Source organism: Oenanthe melanoleuca, chromosome 2 (assembly GCF_029582105.1).
Source record: "Oenanthe melanoleuca isolate GR-GAL-2019-014 chromosome 2, OMel1.0, whole genome shotgun sequence".
Taxonomy (NCBI): Eukaryota; Metazoa; Chordata; class Aves; order Passeriformes; family Muscicapidae; genus Oenanthe; species Oenanthe melanoleuca.
Genome location: NC_079335.1, coordinates 93,222,467 through 93,240,417, shown reverse-complemented (window position 1 = coordinate 93,240,417; position 17,951 = coordinate 93,222,467). Strand labels below are relative to the sequence as shown.

The window sequence follows — 17,951 nt, the reverse complement described above, 5'->3', positions numbered from 1 at the left end:
CTTACAATTCAAATTTTAGCCTATAGTATAAGAAGAAGGGGGAGGAAAACAGTATTTAAATAAATCTTTCTTTGCATTAAAACATGAACATGAGTGTTATTCTCATATATGGAATATATTATATTATTTATTTTTCCATTTTGAAACAGGGTTAAAATTTCTATTCTTAATCAAAATATCTGTTTCTTATATTAATTATTTCCTGTAGGTCTCTTATTTGTATCTCTATTTCTTTTTGCACAGCAGATTTACATCATGTCTTACATATGATCAAAATCCATGTTTATGTTTATGTGTGTTTATGTTTCTCAGAAATGTACGGGCTTCAAAGCCTTTAAAGACCCCACTTGTTTTACTTTATTTATGTGATGTGATGACTGAAAACTAAAGAAACCCTACACTGTAACATTGTATTTATGTTAGTATCACATAATACAAATCCATGGTGTGTTACATAAAAGCTACAAAAGCCCACAACATGCTTTCAGTTACTGATAGCATTGTAGAACTTCAGTGACAACGTTCTGGCATGAAACATTTTCATCAGACACTAAAAAATTCACACAGGGATTTTCTGTGTACATTATCATATTTATGCATACACATACACAAGACACAAGACACACATGCTTCAAAGAATGTGTGGGTTATTTTTTAAAAATACTCAAAGATAACACTAAATTATAATTGGAAGGCATTTTACATAGCCAGTTTCAAAATAAAATCTGGAGTTTCTGAAAATCTTCACTGAAACTGTGTTTTAAAGGAGCTAATTGACTTTTCTCCCCTTTTTCTGCAGAGAAAACACAAGCACATATAAAACCCAAAATATGAAAGCTTGAAGGCTTTCTGGAAGAAGATTTAGACTGGGTCTTCAATAAATTAAAAAAAAAAATAAAAGGAAAAAGAAAAAAAAAAAAAAAAAAGGGTGAAGCAATCAGTCAAGCTGAATTACTGATTCCAGTGCTCACGTGCCACCAGTCACTGGTGGAGTGACCTGTGTAATATTGCCACCTGCTGTCAAAGAAAAGGGAACAAGCAACTCTTACAGTTTTTATCCATAAATTTACAGCTGGATTCATATACAGAAAAGAAGCAAACCAGGCTACTAGTATGTAAAGCAATTTTGATGTATAGAATTATCGGGAATCCAAGAAAGCAGAATTTATATTTATTAGGGACTTTTATGTTTAGGATTTGTATTATGGACAAAGAGGAGTTTTGGCTAATCAGTTGCATTTCATATTTCAGAGAATAGAACCATCTAGAAAAACAAAATTATTCTGTTTGCATTTGTCACCATGAATTTCAGATGGGGATGGACAAAAGTTGCAAAAGAATATATGATAAAAGAATGGAAGCAGCCTCAGAAATTCCAATTCCTGTCCAATTCCTGTGAAAAAAGCCCTTAATAGGAGCCACACAGGACACCTATGCTGGCTTTTCCAAGAGCAGCTCCAAGTTTGAGGCCTTTTATAATTAAATATTTTCTTTACTGTGGGAATTAGATTGTTCTAGCTCCAGCAGGAGCACCATAAACATCTTTATCTGTTGGTACACATCACCCCCTATGTTCTCAAAGATGGTCTGTTTGATGTAGCCCTGGAATTGATGCCCTTGGAATTGGAATGAGAGTGCACTCAGCCCACAGGGACTACCTTATCATCATCCTCACACGTCATGACGTTGGAGAAAGGGATCTCTGCTTTGAACATCTTGCGACAGTGCATGAGCTGAACAAGCAGGTAGCAGACTGTCTTGAACTTCATTCTTTTGGCAGGCTTAATGTCTGAGAGAATCAGTCCAGGAAATATCTGTTGGACAGAAAAATAATATTTATAACCAAGACATTGCAGGCATTTGCACATCCTCATGGTTAGAACAAAACAATATTCTCATCAAGAAGCAGTGCTTTTTGATAAACATCTCACATGTGCAAATGAAGATTAGTTCATCTTTCTTCAACATAAGATGTAAAGAATCTGTTGATTATAAACTCATACTTAACATTCTGGAAACTATTATTTTCTTAGAAATGTGAACTATAAAAAAAGTGCATTAATGACAAACTTATAAAAGAGGCAATATTTGCATTTCATTAACATTAAAATAAATTTTTGAAAATACAGGAAAAATAAAAAGGCAATTAGTGTTTTTATTAATTGATGTTAAAAACAAATAATTTCAGTCTTTTTTCCTTATTTTGTTACTTCAGTTACAGGTAAATTCATTAAAATCTGAAGAGGATAACTTTTGCTTTAAAGATATATATATATATATATGCTTTCAAAGGAGGGTGTGAGGCATTTTGGTTATAACTCACATCTTATTTCTACAAAGTATGAAGTGTTATACCACAGAGAAATACTCTCAAAGGTTTAAGTATAATCATTTCCTTTTACCACGGAGCTCCTGGTTCAGCAAGGACAAATATTTTCTTGGTTAACTCTTAGGCAGGTAAAAGAAAAAAAGAAAAGCTCTAGCACATGCTCAGATGGTTTTTCAGGTCAGGACATTGTATCCTCAATATTTATACCAAACTTATTCATGCTTCTGCCATGTGGAAAGTGCTAATGAGAAACATGGCAGGACTCCATGCCTCCTCAGTATGGGAATTCAAGCTTGTAAAAGTGATTTCTTCTGGATCAACAAAATAAAGAAACACAGAGGATATATTCCTTAGTTTTCCTAGATACAACAGACAGAGAAAATCACTCTCCAAAAACTTTATTCAAATGCTCTTAAAGTCCACAAATGACAATGTGAATTTACTGTGCATTATTCACAATACTATGGTTTACTAGACCCGTCACTTCAATGATCAAAGAATGAAGAAAAAACTGAAAGTATTTGTTTAATGCATGTTTTCTTGGACAACTAAATTCAGATAGACAGGGCAAAGGACACTGATTATATTCTGAATGGCATCTCAGATATTGGCTTGTTGTTATGTTTATCACATACAGCCATGCACTTGCATTTTCTGGAAAATCAAGGTTATACATCACTGACCTTTCAACACACACAACGATGACCACAATGTTGCACTTGTTATTTTTCTCCTAGCAGACAGCCACATTCTCAACATGTGACAGGCTTCAAAAGGTGCTTTATTGTGCACTGGAAGCTGGCTGAAGGCAGCCAGCATCCCTGCACTGCACTGCACTGCACAGTTAGCAGCTGAAATCTAAAAGGACATTTCTGTATCTAGTGTGTAGCCACTTGTGTAAGTGGTAATTTAACAACAGCCTGCATGAAGAAATTCCCAATATGAACCTTTTCTTTCAAGGGCTTTCTGGCAGAAGACTTACCCCTGAATTGCACAGAAGATACTGTACAAGGATATTCACATACTAATTGTCCTTTAGGTATTCCCAAGGACACCAAGTAGAAGTTGTTAGGCTTGAGTATGGCAGATATGATCAGTTTTTGAGCTACAATTCCCAACAGCTAAAACCTACTTTTTGGAGAAGTATTTCACTTAAAAATCTTACTAATGTAGCCATAATTCCTCTAGAAGTTCTACATATTTTACAATGTCTCTCTATCAACCTTTTGATACAACAAAAATGAGCAACTTTCTTGAAACACCCTCCAGTTTTGCATTTCATTGCATTTTCAAAAATTTACAGGTGGACAATATCTCAAGAGATCATTAGCTCTTTCTTTGCTTTCTTTGCTTTCACAGTGGACATTGCATTAATTAAGTCAACAATTTTGATGATTTTAAATAAATGATGATTTTAAATGAATTCAGAGACGCACAAAAGCTTCCATTACAGAAATGCCACAGTATAGATGCAAGAGTGGCAAAGAATAGGTAGAGCATCTTACTAGCAAAAGATCCAAGAAGGCATGATTGTGAAAGGTGAGCATATGTGTACAACTACCTCCTCCTACAAGGATTTGAAGTCCTATGGGCAAAGAAGAATTTAGACTTTCCTCCATGAAACCTTCTTATATAATAGGTGTGTTTCTGAGAAAAACTTGCAACTTGAAAACTTGGAATGAACGCCAGACCGTGGCCCTGCCACCAACATGATTTTTCTCCAACCAAAACCAATGTTTTCATTCAGTTTCCTGACTTTATCTTCAAATCAGTATGTAGAACATTTTTAGCTCTTACTATCAACTGGTTTCTTTTAGCTTGGAAATCTTACAGCAGTTGTCTTAGATCCACAGTATGCACCCTTTATGTGTTGGAAATACAGTGATTTTTTCCAGCTGTTTTGGAGTCAAATACAAATTTCAGCTCAGGTTAATGAAAAAAAATGGAGTAGTGTGGAGATCCCCAGCCAAAGAAAAACAATGACAAACTAGTGTGAGTTTAGCAAAGGTTCACCAAAACAATTAGGGTTCTCAAGGTATGACAAGAAGAATCTGAGGGAGTTTAGTTCATTTAGCTGGAGGGAGAGAAGGCTAAGGAGAGATCTACTTGCTGTCTTTAACCACTTAGGTAGTAGCTGCAGAGAAGATAGAGGCAGAATAATCCTGAATACTAGTCAAAAAAAGCACAAGAGGCAATGAATATGGTCTGTAACATAGGAAATTCCTATTTGATACAAAGAGGTTTAGCTGTGAGGATGATCATGGCTCCAGAGGCTGCCAGTCAGGGAAACACTCAGCACTTACTCAGAGGTGGATCTAACTGCAAACCCAGCCCTGCTTTGACCAAGGAGGTCAAGAACTTGACCTCCAAAGGCCTCCATTCAAATTCTGCAAGTGTACAATGTCAGGAATATTTGTGAGCACACCTGCTGTGTAGCTGCTGTTCTTCATGGCTGGCCAAGAGCATAGCAACTCAAAGGACACTGTGAGCTGGAAACACTGATGGTTCTCAGCAGATCCATATAATTTTGTTTATAATTTTGGTTAATTTGGGGGGCTTTTTTAGTTGATTTGTTTTGTTTTTTTTTAATCAAGTGGTTTCAGGACATGTAGGTTCTGCACTGGGACTGAGGATTTTTCATTATACTACTATATGTACTTTTCTCTCACCTTCATCTCACAAATCATGTCCCTTTTTAATTCTTGCTTTTACAGCAGAACAAAACCTTCGACATAGCAAATTCATGAAATATTTAAGTAATCTCAACTTCTTCTCTACGTCTATGAAAAAGTCAGTAAATGCAAAACAGTCTGTTAAAACAGAATTAAAAAAACCTCTCCAAATGAAAAACCCAACCCCAGTGTCCTTAACTCTGCTTTTCCTCTGATCTTGGTCCTAGCCAGCATCACAGGGAAGCTGGACTGCAGCATTCCCATTCCAGCTCATTTTGTCAATACATTTTACTTTCTTTTCTTTTTGACCCTTGGCATCATTTCTAAACCTGCTCACTGTTCACTTAGCTCATAATTTTAGGAAAAGTTGGCTGTTTGCTGCAATGCAGCTGACAAATAAGGTAAAGAGCTGGACTTTTCTATCAGAGCACCCTGAAGGCAGCCAGGACTATACACAGCTTTGTGAATGCAGAAAACAAACGAGCACTGATCCAAATCCAGGGAAAACACACTTGTGTTTGAATGTCATGAAATATTCTGATAAGTATTTAACTGGTGCCCAGTCAGCAGACTGTTATTTCCCTGACTATATTCAACCTCAATGCATAAAGTGGCAAGGAAAAGAAGATACTAATGAAATTCAAAACACATTTACAGAAACCATAAATGCTGTAGCACTGTGTCTGTCTTCAGGCAGGCAGGACCATGTCTCTTGTGGTAGTATTTGTTCCATGACTATCTTCAAGACATTTTGCCCTAAGATAGATGAGCAAACCTTTCCTTTCCTTTCCTTTCCTTTCCTTTCCTTTCCTTTCCTTTCCTTTCCTTTCCTTTCCTTTCCTTTCCTTTCCTTTCCTTTCCTTTCCTTTCCCTTTCCCTTTCCCTTTCCCTTTCCCTTTCCCTTTCCCTTTCCCTTTCCCTTTCCCTTTCCCTTTCCCTTTCCCTTTCCCTTTCCCTTTCCCTTTCCCTTTCCCTTTCCCTTTCCCTTTCCCTTTCCCTTCCTTTCGTTTAGTTACCTTTCCTTTCCTTTCCTTTCCTTTCCTTTCCTTTCCTCCCTTTCCCTTTCCCTTTCCCTTTCCCTTTCCCTTTCCCTTTCCCTTTCCTTTCCTTTCCTTTCCTTTCCTTTCCTTTCCTTTCCTTTCCTTTTCCCTTTCCCGTTTCCTTTCCTTTCCTTTCCTTTCCTTTCCTTTCCTTTCCTTTCCTTTCCTTTCCTTTCCTTTCCTTTCCTTTCCTTTCCTTTCCTTTCCTTTCCTTTCCTTTCCTTTCCTTTCCTTTCCTTTCCTTTCCTTTCCTTTCCTTTCCTTTCCTTTCCTTTCCTTTCCTTTCCTTTCCTTTCCTTTCCTTTCCTTTCCTTTCCTTTCCTTTCCTTTCCTTTCCTTTCCTTTCCTTTCCTTTCCTTTCCTTTCCTTTCCTTTCCTTTCCTTTCCTTTTCTTCCTCCTATAGTTAAAATCATCAGACACTTGTCTTTCCATCCTTTTCTACTGCCCTTATGATACATTTTACTTACCACACCTCAGCTATCCAACAGGAAAGTACATTAAGGATTTTACCAGAAAATACAACATCTGTGAGATTGACTTTTAAAATTCAGAATAGTGTGACCACTTTCTTGGCACAGATGTAGAAAAACATTTTAGCAGTTGTAAAATCTCCTAAACCAATGCCTAGGAGATCAACAACAGAGAAAAATCTTATACCAGTGTCCTACATCTTTTCTTGTACAGATTCCACATTGATGGAGGAAGAAGAAGAGAGAATGATACTAGAGCACATAGCTAATTCTATCACTGACAGCCCAAATTTCAGGATTTCACACTGATGATGCATTAGCAGCTTCATAGCTACTGCAGGAGCAATCCTGAGGATGCAGAGCAACACAGAAATTGTTATTCTGCTTGTGTTTGCTGGGCAGTAGCAAAAGCAATTTATTTCCAATGTTTGGCTTTGTATATTCCAATGACTTGGGCAATGCAAAGCCTCAGGCACATTTTTTCTTGCAATGTGCTTACAAAGGTTTTTGTGAGTAGTGGGTAAAGTTTTTACATCCCCTGCATTAAATTGGCAGTTCTCCTTTTCCGTCACTGCTTGCAGTTTAAGAGTCAGAGCTCTAGCAGTCCATGAGTGCTGATAAGCATACAGTCACTTAAGTAAAAATATCAGAATCTATTTGTCCAGAAACTTCACAACTTACAAGAACTATGAAAACTTCATTGAAACAAAATAAACTGAATATTTTTAGTGCAGTCAGATGCCAAAAAAAAATCCTAGGGATCTGTTAGATTTACTGGTTCATAAGTGCTCTGTGGACAATACAAATTTTACATGATTGGAAAAAGAAGACAATATAAGACCAGTGTGGTATGTTCCCCTAGACCTAACCAGAATGATTAAATCAAATTAATTTTGCAGAGAAAGAAATTTCCCACAAATACAGTTGGAATTTCATTTTGAATGGAAATAATGAATTAATAATATTAGGTCCAGCAATGTTAGACCTATTGCATCACTCAGTTATTTCCTTCTGTAGCCTTTTAATCTGGCCAGACAAAATACAAAAAACTTCTGTTAAAAACTGCCAGTAATACATGGATTGTAGGCATTCAATTATTTATTTAAAAGCTCAGTTAGAGTATTATTAAGACATGATGGAAAGCCCCCCAAAAGCAGTTCTACTTGTGAAACATTCCAGTTGCTAGCAGTAAACTAACAAAGAAGTCAAAAGACAAACACATGTAGTTACTATGCATTTCATCTGTACAAAGCAAAAAATTCATCCTGAATCTATGTTGTTTTCTCTCTGCTATATTGCATAATTCCACGCTGGGGGGGAAAGAATGGAATCAGCCACAGGAAAGACATAAGCAGACAAAACCAGTTGGCTGGTGATAGAAAGATATAGAGCCTAGTAATTTATTATAATATAGAAGGGAAATAATCTGCTTCATGCAACAAAGCTATATTGATTAGCAGTAAGGGAGGATGCACTCCAAGACAAAAATACTGCCTTTTCCAGAAAAGCAATGAAAAATTTGTTTGTTTTCCTGTTACTCTGTGGTGACAGGACTGCAATGCAGATGTTTAAAATCTCATCAGTTTATGCTAGATGAAACAACAAAATATTAAAGTGATGTGACAGCCTTTGCCACTTTTCTTGCAGCTGTGGCATGCAAATCAGAACAAATACAGAAAGGGTGGCTGGGCATTGGAATGGGCTGCCCAGAGAAGTGGTGGAGTCACCACCCCTGGAGGTGTTTAAGAAAAGACTGGATGTGGCACTCAGTGCTGTGGTCTAGTTGGGATGATGGTGCTTGGTCACAGGTTGGACTTGATGATCCCAAAGGTCTTTTCCAGCCTGGTTGATTCTGTGTGAATCTCAAGTTGCTGAATTTCTCCCTATTAGATCATGAGTCAGAGAAATTGTGCTCAACCTTTTGAGCTGTAAATCCATCTGCAGTTGACAATAAATTATGCCACAGGTGTGTACTATCGATAATTGCTCTAGATAATTCGGGCATTTCAAGAGTTTTTACATTAAATAGAATTTTCCAAAGGATGCTTCTAAGCTGCATTTGCTTACTAAGAGTCATCAATCTTTCAGCTAATTTTTCCTGAAATTCAAAAAACCTGAAAATAATAATTTCCTCTTCCTCAAACATTGCTTTAATTTCTCTTTTGAAACAGATAACTGGTTTCTGGGTTATTTTGCTATGATTAGTTTTTGGGCAAAAATAAAACTCTGGTTTCAGCCATCTGCATTGGAATGTTTAGGGCATGATTCAACACAGCAAATCAGATAGGACACAGAGCACATATCTCTAACCAGCATCCACTTCCCTCTGGCTGGATAAAATAAGGATTTAGGGGGGGAAAAAAAAAGTGTGGTATTGACATGGATTTTCAGAATGGTCATATTATTGCTCAGACACTTCAGATAAGAAAGCAGGGCTATCCAAGCTGCAGAAAGAATTTTCTGAGACTGCTTGGCATGGCTTTTTATGCACATGGTAAGGCAGAAGAGAGAAATGCCAATCTCTTCAGAGAAACAGCTCATTTTCAAAGGGCAATACTCACTTTAATGGACTTTTCATGACTGTCCATCTTTCTGTGCTACTCAAATGTAGATGCAGATAGCATGTGATCTACACTGCCACAAATACAAGATAACTAATATATTTGAATACTCTACTGGTGTGTAACTCACTAGCACATTACAAGAAATTTTGCAGATGGTGATTTGCAGCTACATCAGTAGGAAAACTGAGGCTAAGCTACTTTGACTGATATCAGTGTTGACAAGGAAAGAACAAAGGAAGAGGAAAGCCAGATACACTCTATTAAAAATTAAATTAAAATTAATTAAATTTTAGGCAAACAGTTTGAAATTTGTAACACGATTAGTCAGGTGAGTTATCAAGAAATAAGTAGAAAAAGTTATTTGGCTGGTCTAGGCAGAGTTATAAAGTTCTTGTAAGGGCTCTGAGATAAAGACATATGGCCTAGATTTTTTTTTTTTTTTATTGAAATAAAATCCATATAAAGTAATACTTGCTATACTTCACAGAGTTAGAATTTTTTGAGACTTAGAGACTGATCATGTTTCATGGAGTATGAATCTTGTGAACATTGAAAATATTAAATTTTATATATTATATAGAAGTACATCTGTTTTTCTATCTGAATCAAAACTCCTTTAAATCCCAAATTATTTATGTGTATGGTCAGACTTGTGTCTACTTACGTAAATCAAAATTTTTCTATTTTTTCTGTGCAGTACTTTTGTCACATGACCGAGTATTAATATCCATATAAAATATCAAGAAGACATAATTGAACTTTAGAGAAAAGTGATGGCTTCTCAAAAACTAGTAACTTTACTGGGGTATGTATCAGGCAACACATATTATATAAAAAAGCACAATTGCATAAGCTTTTAACTATGAAAGTCAGCAAAAAAAGATTATTTTAATTAAAAAAATATGCTTTTAGAAATCAGATTAATTATTTAAGTGTGTTTAGGAGCTGAATGTAATCCAGTCAGTTATGCATAAATATTACTTAATAATAATAATAATAATAGATCAGAAAATGATTTGGGTTGGAAGGTACCTTAAAGGTCATCTAGTTCCAAACCCTTGCCATAGGCAGGGACAACTTCCACAAATTCCACTAGACACATCCAATCTGGCCTTGAACACTCTCAGATTCTCTGGACAAGCTGTTCCAGTGTCTCTGCACCCTCACAGTAAAGAATTTCTTTCTAGCAACTAACCAGCTCTCTTTCAGTTGGAAGCCATTGCCCAGGTGGGCAGTGAGCTGTTGACTGCATAGACTATTAGGTAATAATAGACTAATATATTCTCTACCAAAATCAAAAGTGTAACAAAACAGAAAGACTTTTTCCTCAGTGGCTGCTTAGTGGTGCTCTCACATTAAACCAGCAAGCAGATCAGATCACAAAACTTAGCTGATTCAACAGAAAATGTAAAAAATCGGAATAAATTTTGATTTATTCATATTTAAAATGTAACTGGTACATGAATGAGTCATCTTACACTGTTACTATCATTCTTGGCTAGAGTGACACTGATGAAAAATTTTCCTGTCAAATATAGAAGAATGTGGAGCATGTGTCTTCCAAACAACTAATTTTTTACAAAACTCCAAGTGGTCTTATTTTTATTACAAATTCAATGTATTCTTGGTCATCTCTTGCTCATAACATCGATTTTCATTCCACTTAGTGAGTGAGTCAGCTCATGTTAATGTCAGAGATGATATATAAAGAATAAAAACTGCACTTCAGCTGCTGAGCTTCAAGAGGAAGGAATACAATATCAAGCCAGAAGATACCTGAATTGGCCAGGTGAAACCCTGTCTTGTCTGTGCTTCATGGGCAGCCTTCTATTTTTATGCCTCTGAAGAGACAATGAATGAATGGGGTGGGAGGGAGCAGCAGGGGTTTATTTGGAAGGCAGTAGCTATTCTGTAGCTGGTGGTCAGTGATCAGTGTGCAAACACCAGGGAGGGCTGTGATGGACTGTGACAAAGCACAGTGGCTGGCTGATTGATCTGTGAGCCCAGAGGAGAAGCCAGCCAGCACCAGTTAAATCCATGAAGTGTTTCTTGGCTGGCATGCCACTGATGGACAGAGAGCTGCTGTTGGTCAGGGTGTGGAGCAGCTTCTGCCATTGCCACAGACTCATCAGTGGGTAAGATGGCATTTGGATTTATGCAGCTGATGGCAAACCCAGCACTCCTTTCTCTGCAATCACCAGCTTCTCAGCAATCTTGCAAAGACAAAGAAATGTGTGCTCTCACAGCAGTGTGCTCTCATTGTTGCACATTAAATAAATGTACATTGACCTGGCTTCCTTCCATATGTGATTATCAAGCTTCTATTCCTCAGTCACTGTTTTTTTTTGTAGCAGAACTGACACCATACAGATTCTCTATGTAAAAGTCACACTAATTCCCTTTTGTCTCTGCTTGTCTTTTTGCACTAGCTTATGGAACAATTCCCTGAAATTGCTCTATTTCCTCAATATGAGATGAAACCTGATACATTATAACATAAAAATTGAATTATACATAATGCTAAAGGAATGGAAACAACAGGAAACCAAGAAAAACAATCTAGCAGCAATAAGCAACACACCTACCTTAAATAAACTCTCTCTTGCATTTTCTTTCTTATTGGGATTGGTTAATTTAGGAAATGCTGATTTCTTAAAAAATGCTAGCCCTGATTTCAAGAAAGCCACCAAAAACCACTCACATTGACTGCCAAAACAGAATTTATCCCACTGTTTTTCCACCTGTTTTCTTTCATATTATCTAAAACTGAATTTAATCATATGCACCTAAGGAACAAAATATGAAATTGCATGATTTTCACAGTGGAGGGGAAAAGTCCCTCTCTCTAATAAGAAGATGCTTTAGAGGAAGTATAGAAAATCACTCTTGCAGCAGCCTTTCCAGAATAAAACAACAGGATTTTCAATCCCAGAATCAAATTACCCTGGGACTGGACTCCCAACATTTCCATAAAAACTCACAGAGTCATCAAAGTGAAACCAAAAAACTGATTGCAGATATAAAATTCAGGATGATCTGTTTCTCTGTGGTTATGTTTTTCTCAGACACTTGATGGTTAAAACCCTCAAATATGGAGTTTAAACAGTTTAAAAATGTGGTGTGTATAAAGACATCACTTTAAAACCTGACCAATACTTTCAGAATTGGGTAATATAATTTTCCCCTTGAAGGTTAACGTGCCTGAATTAAACTTATTTGCACAGAGTTTCAGAAGATAAGGGTGCAAAAATCTGTGTCCCAAACTCTCTGGCTGAGATAAAAGGCAATAAAGTTTCTCTTGGCCTGTTAAACATGTCATAATAGATAACTTCAAATATAAGCCTCATCTGATGTAAAAAAAGGTTTACAAAATTGAATGTGTTTAAACAACAGTTATGGACTTTCAAGATTCCTACTAAGGTCACAAGAAACATTTTTCAGTAGAACAAAAGGCTGCACTCAGTAACTGGATGAGGATGAAAGGTGTGACTATAGTCCCACCTGTTAGAAAACCACTGTCAACACCTCATGAATGCTGAGACTCAAAATATTACCACTGAACTGCTGGGCCTTCAAGAGTGTTTGAAGAGCTTTCAGGGGAAAAAAAAAAAAAAAAATCCAGCATTGTCTTAGCTTCCAGAATAACACAGAACAGTTTTTAAATGATGAAAATGTGTCACTGAATAAGCTTACCTTCCTACGATGGGATGGCACAATAAAATAGGTTTCAATGTTATGCTTCTTCAAGAAACTATTCCTTTCATGACCATATCCTGGTTCTACCTCGTAGTCCCCATTTAGGCACTCTAAGGTGGTCTTTGTAATGTGAACTTTCCTGGGGAGAAAAATTAGACAATGTTGTTTCAAGCAATGATACATTATGAGCTATTTGCTACTGAAATACACTCCTGTACAGAAGTTCATAAAGAGGTCAGTAGGTCAAATTTGCATGCAAGAGCACAGGTTTGATTTAAAAAGAAAAAATGAAAAAGGGGAAAAAAAAAAGTTTTGTTTTGTGCTTTTAGCCAAAAAGAATATAGAAACAATTATATTACATGCATTTTCTAAACTTGAGCAAAGTGAGCAGAAAGATAACTGCTAATGATCCAAATACTTTCAGATTTGCTTTCTACTTTGTAGAAGGTGTCTGCACATCATCTTCTACATTGTGTGGCTTTCTTAAGTTTTCACCTCAATGGCTGCTTGGAAAAACATCCTGCTGTTTGAAACTTGTGACATCACACTCCAAACCTCTCTTGTGTATAAAGCAGAAACTTCTTTTTCTGTTTCACTTCACATGTCTGACTCATATCATTCATCCACTCTGTTTTGTAGGCAGCTTTCTGATTCACTTTATTTTGGCAACATACCCATCTTTAATATTATTTCTGAGTTTTCTTAGCCTAAAAAAGCTTTCACATTTTCTTCTGCAAGCCTCCTTATATTTGAAATATATTTCAGAGAAGATATCTGAAAAGACTTCACAGCTTTCCTCTAATAAACATGTATTCAGATTTTTTCCACTGTGTAACTTTAAGATAATGAACACATAAAATACACTGCCAAAATTATCTAAAGCAGATGTATGCAATAAATAGAAATTCACTCATCACCACCACAAAAAAATTTGTTGGGTCCTTTGTCCTTCTGTGCAGCAATCAAGATCTTGTAAAAATCAAAAAAGGGGATGGCAGGTCCCAACCCAAATGTGAGCTACATACAGAACACCTAAGCACCTTTGCAAATTGTGTGTATTTAAATTGTGTCCAAGGCTGTGCAGTGAGTTCCAGAACACGCCCATGGGCTGGCTGCAGGTTTGTGTGCATTTGCCATTTGCAAATGTCACAGATATCTGAGTTCATAAACAGATATATCTTTTCTCTAGTGTTGGAAATCTTGTCATTTAAAAGGAGTAAAGCATCCCTCCTCCCCCCTCAAAGTATAGAGGTGTATAAGGGTGAAAAATTCCTGGAACAGCTACAGGGTTTTACTTTTGTAACATGAAATTATCAAAGTCTAGCATTCTTACTTTCCTAGTATTCCTAGTACTTTTTATATTCGTCAACTTCTAAAAATGATTTTGTTTGAAAATATTTTACTTCTAATCTAACCTATTAATCACACATATATCAAGATAATTTGGAAAATTCCACAGGATAAATCACATAATACATTGATTGCTCTTGCCAACACAATCCTTTCCATCAATAGCAATTACATTGCAAATGCCTCAAAAAAGGAAAGAAATTCTTCATTCGTACAGTTTTTTAATTTTTTTTTTTTTTTTTTTTTTTTTTTTTTTTTTTTTTTAAATTTTTTTTTGCTACAGTTCTTTTTCAGACTTACCCAGGCAGTCCTCCAGCTTCCATTACATTAGCCAGTGTCACATCATTTGACCAGACATCATATTGCCATTTTCGGAGACCCAGGACCCCACAAAGCACCCTGCCTGTGTGCAATCCAACTCTCATGTTGAGATCAACCTCTGTGGCTTCTGCAACAGATCTGCAATGGACAGCATCAGAACATTAATATTTAGATGATGGCTGCTCTTCATTTTCTCTCCTCCCAAAATTAACAGATATATTTTTATGTGACTGAACAGAAAGGGTCTTAGAAAACCTGAAATGGTACATTCAGGTACTGTTCTCTGCCTTCACTAGTTTCAAAGCCCTAATTGTAATTCCAAAAAAATAATTTTCTTGGTTATATTTTAATTACTGTTGAAACAAAATCTCAGTATTTCTAAATTTCTTGACCATTTCTGTGAGAAAAGAGGTACAAAGGGGCACAAGTTGAGATGGCCAATGTGTAAGTAATTATTCTCAACCTACTATATTTTAATTTGTTTTAATTACCGTGTTACAAGAGTATGGGACAAAGAAAATTATGAAAGTAATAAATCATTGTAAGAACATTAGAGTGATTATAAACACTAATATCTTTCCAAAGCTCCTGTAAATGTGGCACTGAAACAACTTGTAACCAGTCTTGCACCTGTAAATTAAACCTAATGTTCAGAGATTTTCACTGCCTAGATGGTAGAGGATGAGTTAACCTGCAAAATTGTTATTAAAATAATATTTTTGGTGCCACAATAAGGAAGGATTCTGCATTTCTGTGAATGAAGATCATTCCATGACTTGCACTCTTTACAAAGTTGTGAACACTGAAAAGGCACCTTGAAACTAGCAGCCTTAAATACTAAACTTCATGGAATAACACTGTACATATTTTCAGCTCTTTCTGTTAGAGAAACACCTGTCATTCCACAGTCCAGTTGCTTTCCAAAAAGTGATTTTATCTCTGAATAAAGGAAACTGACTATTCAGTATAAGAAATTATTTTCACTTGATTTTCCTAATTTGAATTTTGCAATGCATTTAATAGAAGAAGACCTTAAAATGAGACTCTAGCTATAATTTTCCCTTGACCTTCATTGACCAATTTTTTTTTTCCAAGTATCATCCAGTTACACTGGATTTTTCAGAGATGCCTTTAGAAAGACTTTTCAACTGTTCCAGAAGTTTCACTTGTTTAAACACAATTAACAGAAAGGTCAGCATAGATCAAGATGTGGGATGTGCAGCAAAGATACCTGGCCTCAGTTTAAATAAGAAACTCTTCATTTATAAAGTGCTGAAGTCCGTGCCATGTCAGCCATCACTAATGTGAATATCATGGAGACCTCTTTTTGTCTCCATAGGGAATCTGGGCACTACACATTTTTCAGTCATATTTTATGCAACAGCACAGAAAGGTTTATACACAGCTTTCTGAAAGATTAATAATTTCCTTGCCTTATTCCTACTGCAAGAGCTGCAAGTCAGCTCTCCCTTACTCAGTATCTGTTCCCAGCCAAGCCTCGAATATGACTTCAAGGAATCCTAAAAGGATTCTACTGTTACAAAGCTTTGTGCACACTGTTTGACAACATAAAAAATTGAGGAAATGAAAGACCCCAATAACATAAGCCACCTAACAATAAGCATTTTATCTCCACTTTGTACCTTGACCTGAGCATGTGTGCTGTGTCATTAACAGACTGACCTTACACCAAGACTTACCTTGCAAGCCAAAGCCCTGCAGGATTACACCTTGCCTGCCTGTGTTCTCCTGCATACTTTACAACCTACACAATAATATTAATTAATGAACCCACCAAAGTCTGAGTTTCTCTGTTCACAAATGAGTATAAGGCATTTTTTGGTTCCTCCCTCCTCTTCCATTTAAAAAAGTATGTAAAACCTCAGGCTAAATGTCTGTGAAAAGACAGTGAAGTTCAGACACTGATAAAGTCCCCTCAAGGCTTTGACATTGCTTTGTCTGACTGGGGTAAGTTTAACCTCCTTTAGAAATTTTAACAGAATAACAAAAAGCAAAAGAAAAAAGATGAGCAGAAAAATAAAACATGGCTGACCATACTCCTTGTTAAATAAGCTGTACTGTGTAATGCACCAATAAAGCAAAATCTGAAAACACTTAATGTTTTGAACAAAAAATTTCCATAACTAGTCACTTAGTCATAAATCTAAATTGAGAATTCATTTCTACATCTTCCCCAGAAGCTACAATGTGTTTCAGAGATGCTTTCATTATTAAATTTGAGTAGTAAAAAAAAGTTCATGAACAATTCATTACATTTTTTTATTTTATCTTGTAGACCTTTGTGCTCTTTATGCAGATAATTTACATAAATATACCCCACTGAGCTATAAAAATGAGGAAATATATAAAGAAGATACTTCAAATTTCAATTCAGAGCAGTAAAATGATAATGTTCCCAAAAAACATAGACATTTCTACAATAAAATACCACAAAAATCTCCACTGAGGTATTTTAAATTATAATTACATTTCTAAGAAAACATCAGCAATTCTCAAACAAGACAGGAATAGGAAAAAGGAGTTTCTCAAATAAATTATTCATTATAACTTATTCTCTCATAACTTCCTATACTAAACTTTTCCAAATGTTAACACAAAAGCAGGCCCAGAAACAAATGGAAATCAAAGATCATTTTCTTTTTAAACCAGTCATGTTTAGAGTCTACTCTGAAACTGGCTAAGAAGAAAAAAAGCTTGAGTTTCCTACAAAGCCTTTAAACTTTAGTTCCCTTCTTAACAACAAGTATTTTATGTGCTGCTGCAAGCTGTGAAAGTAATTTAGATCACCTACAGAACAGCTCCTGACCTGTGCTCCTGAGCAGTCCAGGAGGGAAGCAAAACAGCTCTGCATGCCATTTCTTATAATTATTTAAGTATTGTCTTTAGGTCTAACAATACCTGCAGAAATGAATGTTTCCTGGTTGAAGGCACAGATATGGTTTTTGGTTCAGTCAGATACTCTGCCCCAGCAGAGCACTAGGACAGACAGTCAGGGCTGAGGTCAATTCACTCCTGCCAGTTCACACATTTCCAGGACTTTTGGATGACAGGGGAAAAACTTAGGGAAGTTAATGCTTCTGTCCATTTCCTCAGGCAAAAATCACACAGGAAAACTTGATATTTCCTGTAGTACTTGGCCTAATACAGTGCTCATAACCAAGGTGAGGACATCTTGGATAAATACATGGTATAGCAGAGGCACTAACAAATATAATCATTTTAATTTTATTACTAGCAAAAGCTTGACAGTCAAAACTCATATGGTAAGAGCAACATTGAACATTTCATTTGTTGCTGTGGCACTTTAAGTGACTCTAGAGTAGAGCAAGCACTTGGTCTATACTGAGGCACTGACATAATGGCTGCAGAAATTCTCTTGGAATAGAAGCAGAATATAATAACATCTGTTTTGTCAGTTTTTAAGAATAAAAAGCTCCTCCCATAATTATTTTGGTTCTCTTCCCTTGAAGAAAAAACTTTGAAGGAA

The 17,951-nt window shown here is 36.1% G+C and overlaps 1 protein-coding gene across 1 annotated transcript in view; it reads right to left on the bottom strand.

Annotated features, from left to right (window-relative positions):
• Positions 1-17,951, bottom strand: part of ADCY1 (adenylate cyclase 1) — a 142,595-nt gene that overhangs the window by 34,067 nt on the left and 90,577 nt on the right. Inside the window, exons 6-8 of the mRNA XM_056484082.1 lie at positions 14,423-14,581; positions 12,770-12,911; positions 1,659-1,814 (exon numbers count right to left, since the gene is read on the bottom strand). Coding sequence (XP_056340057.1) covers positions 1,659-1,814; positions 12,770-12,911; positions 14,423-14,581 — 457 coding nt within the window. The remainder of the gene's footprint in view (positions 1-1,658; positions 1,815-12,769; positions 12,912-14,422; positions 14,582-17,951) is intronic.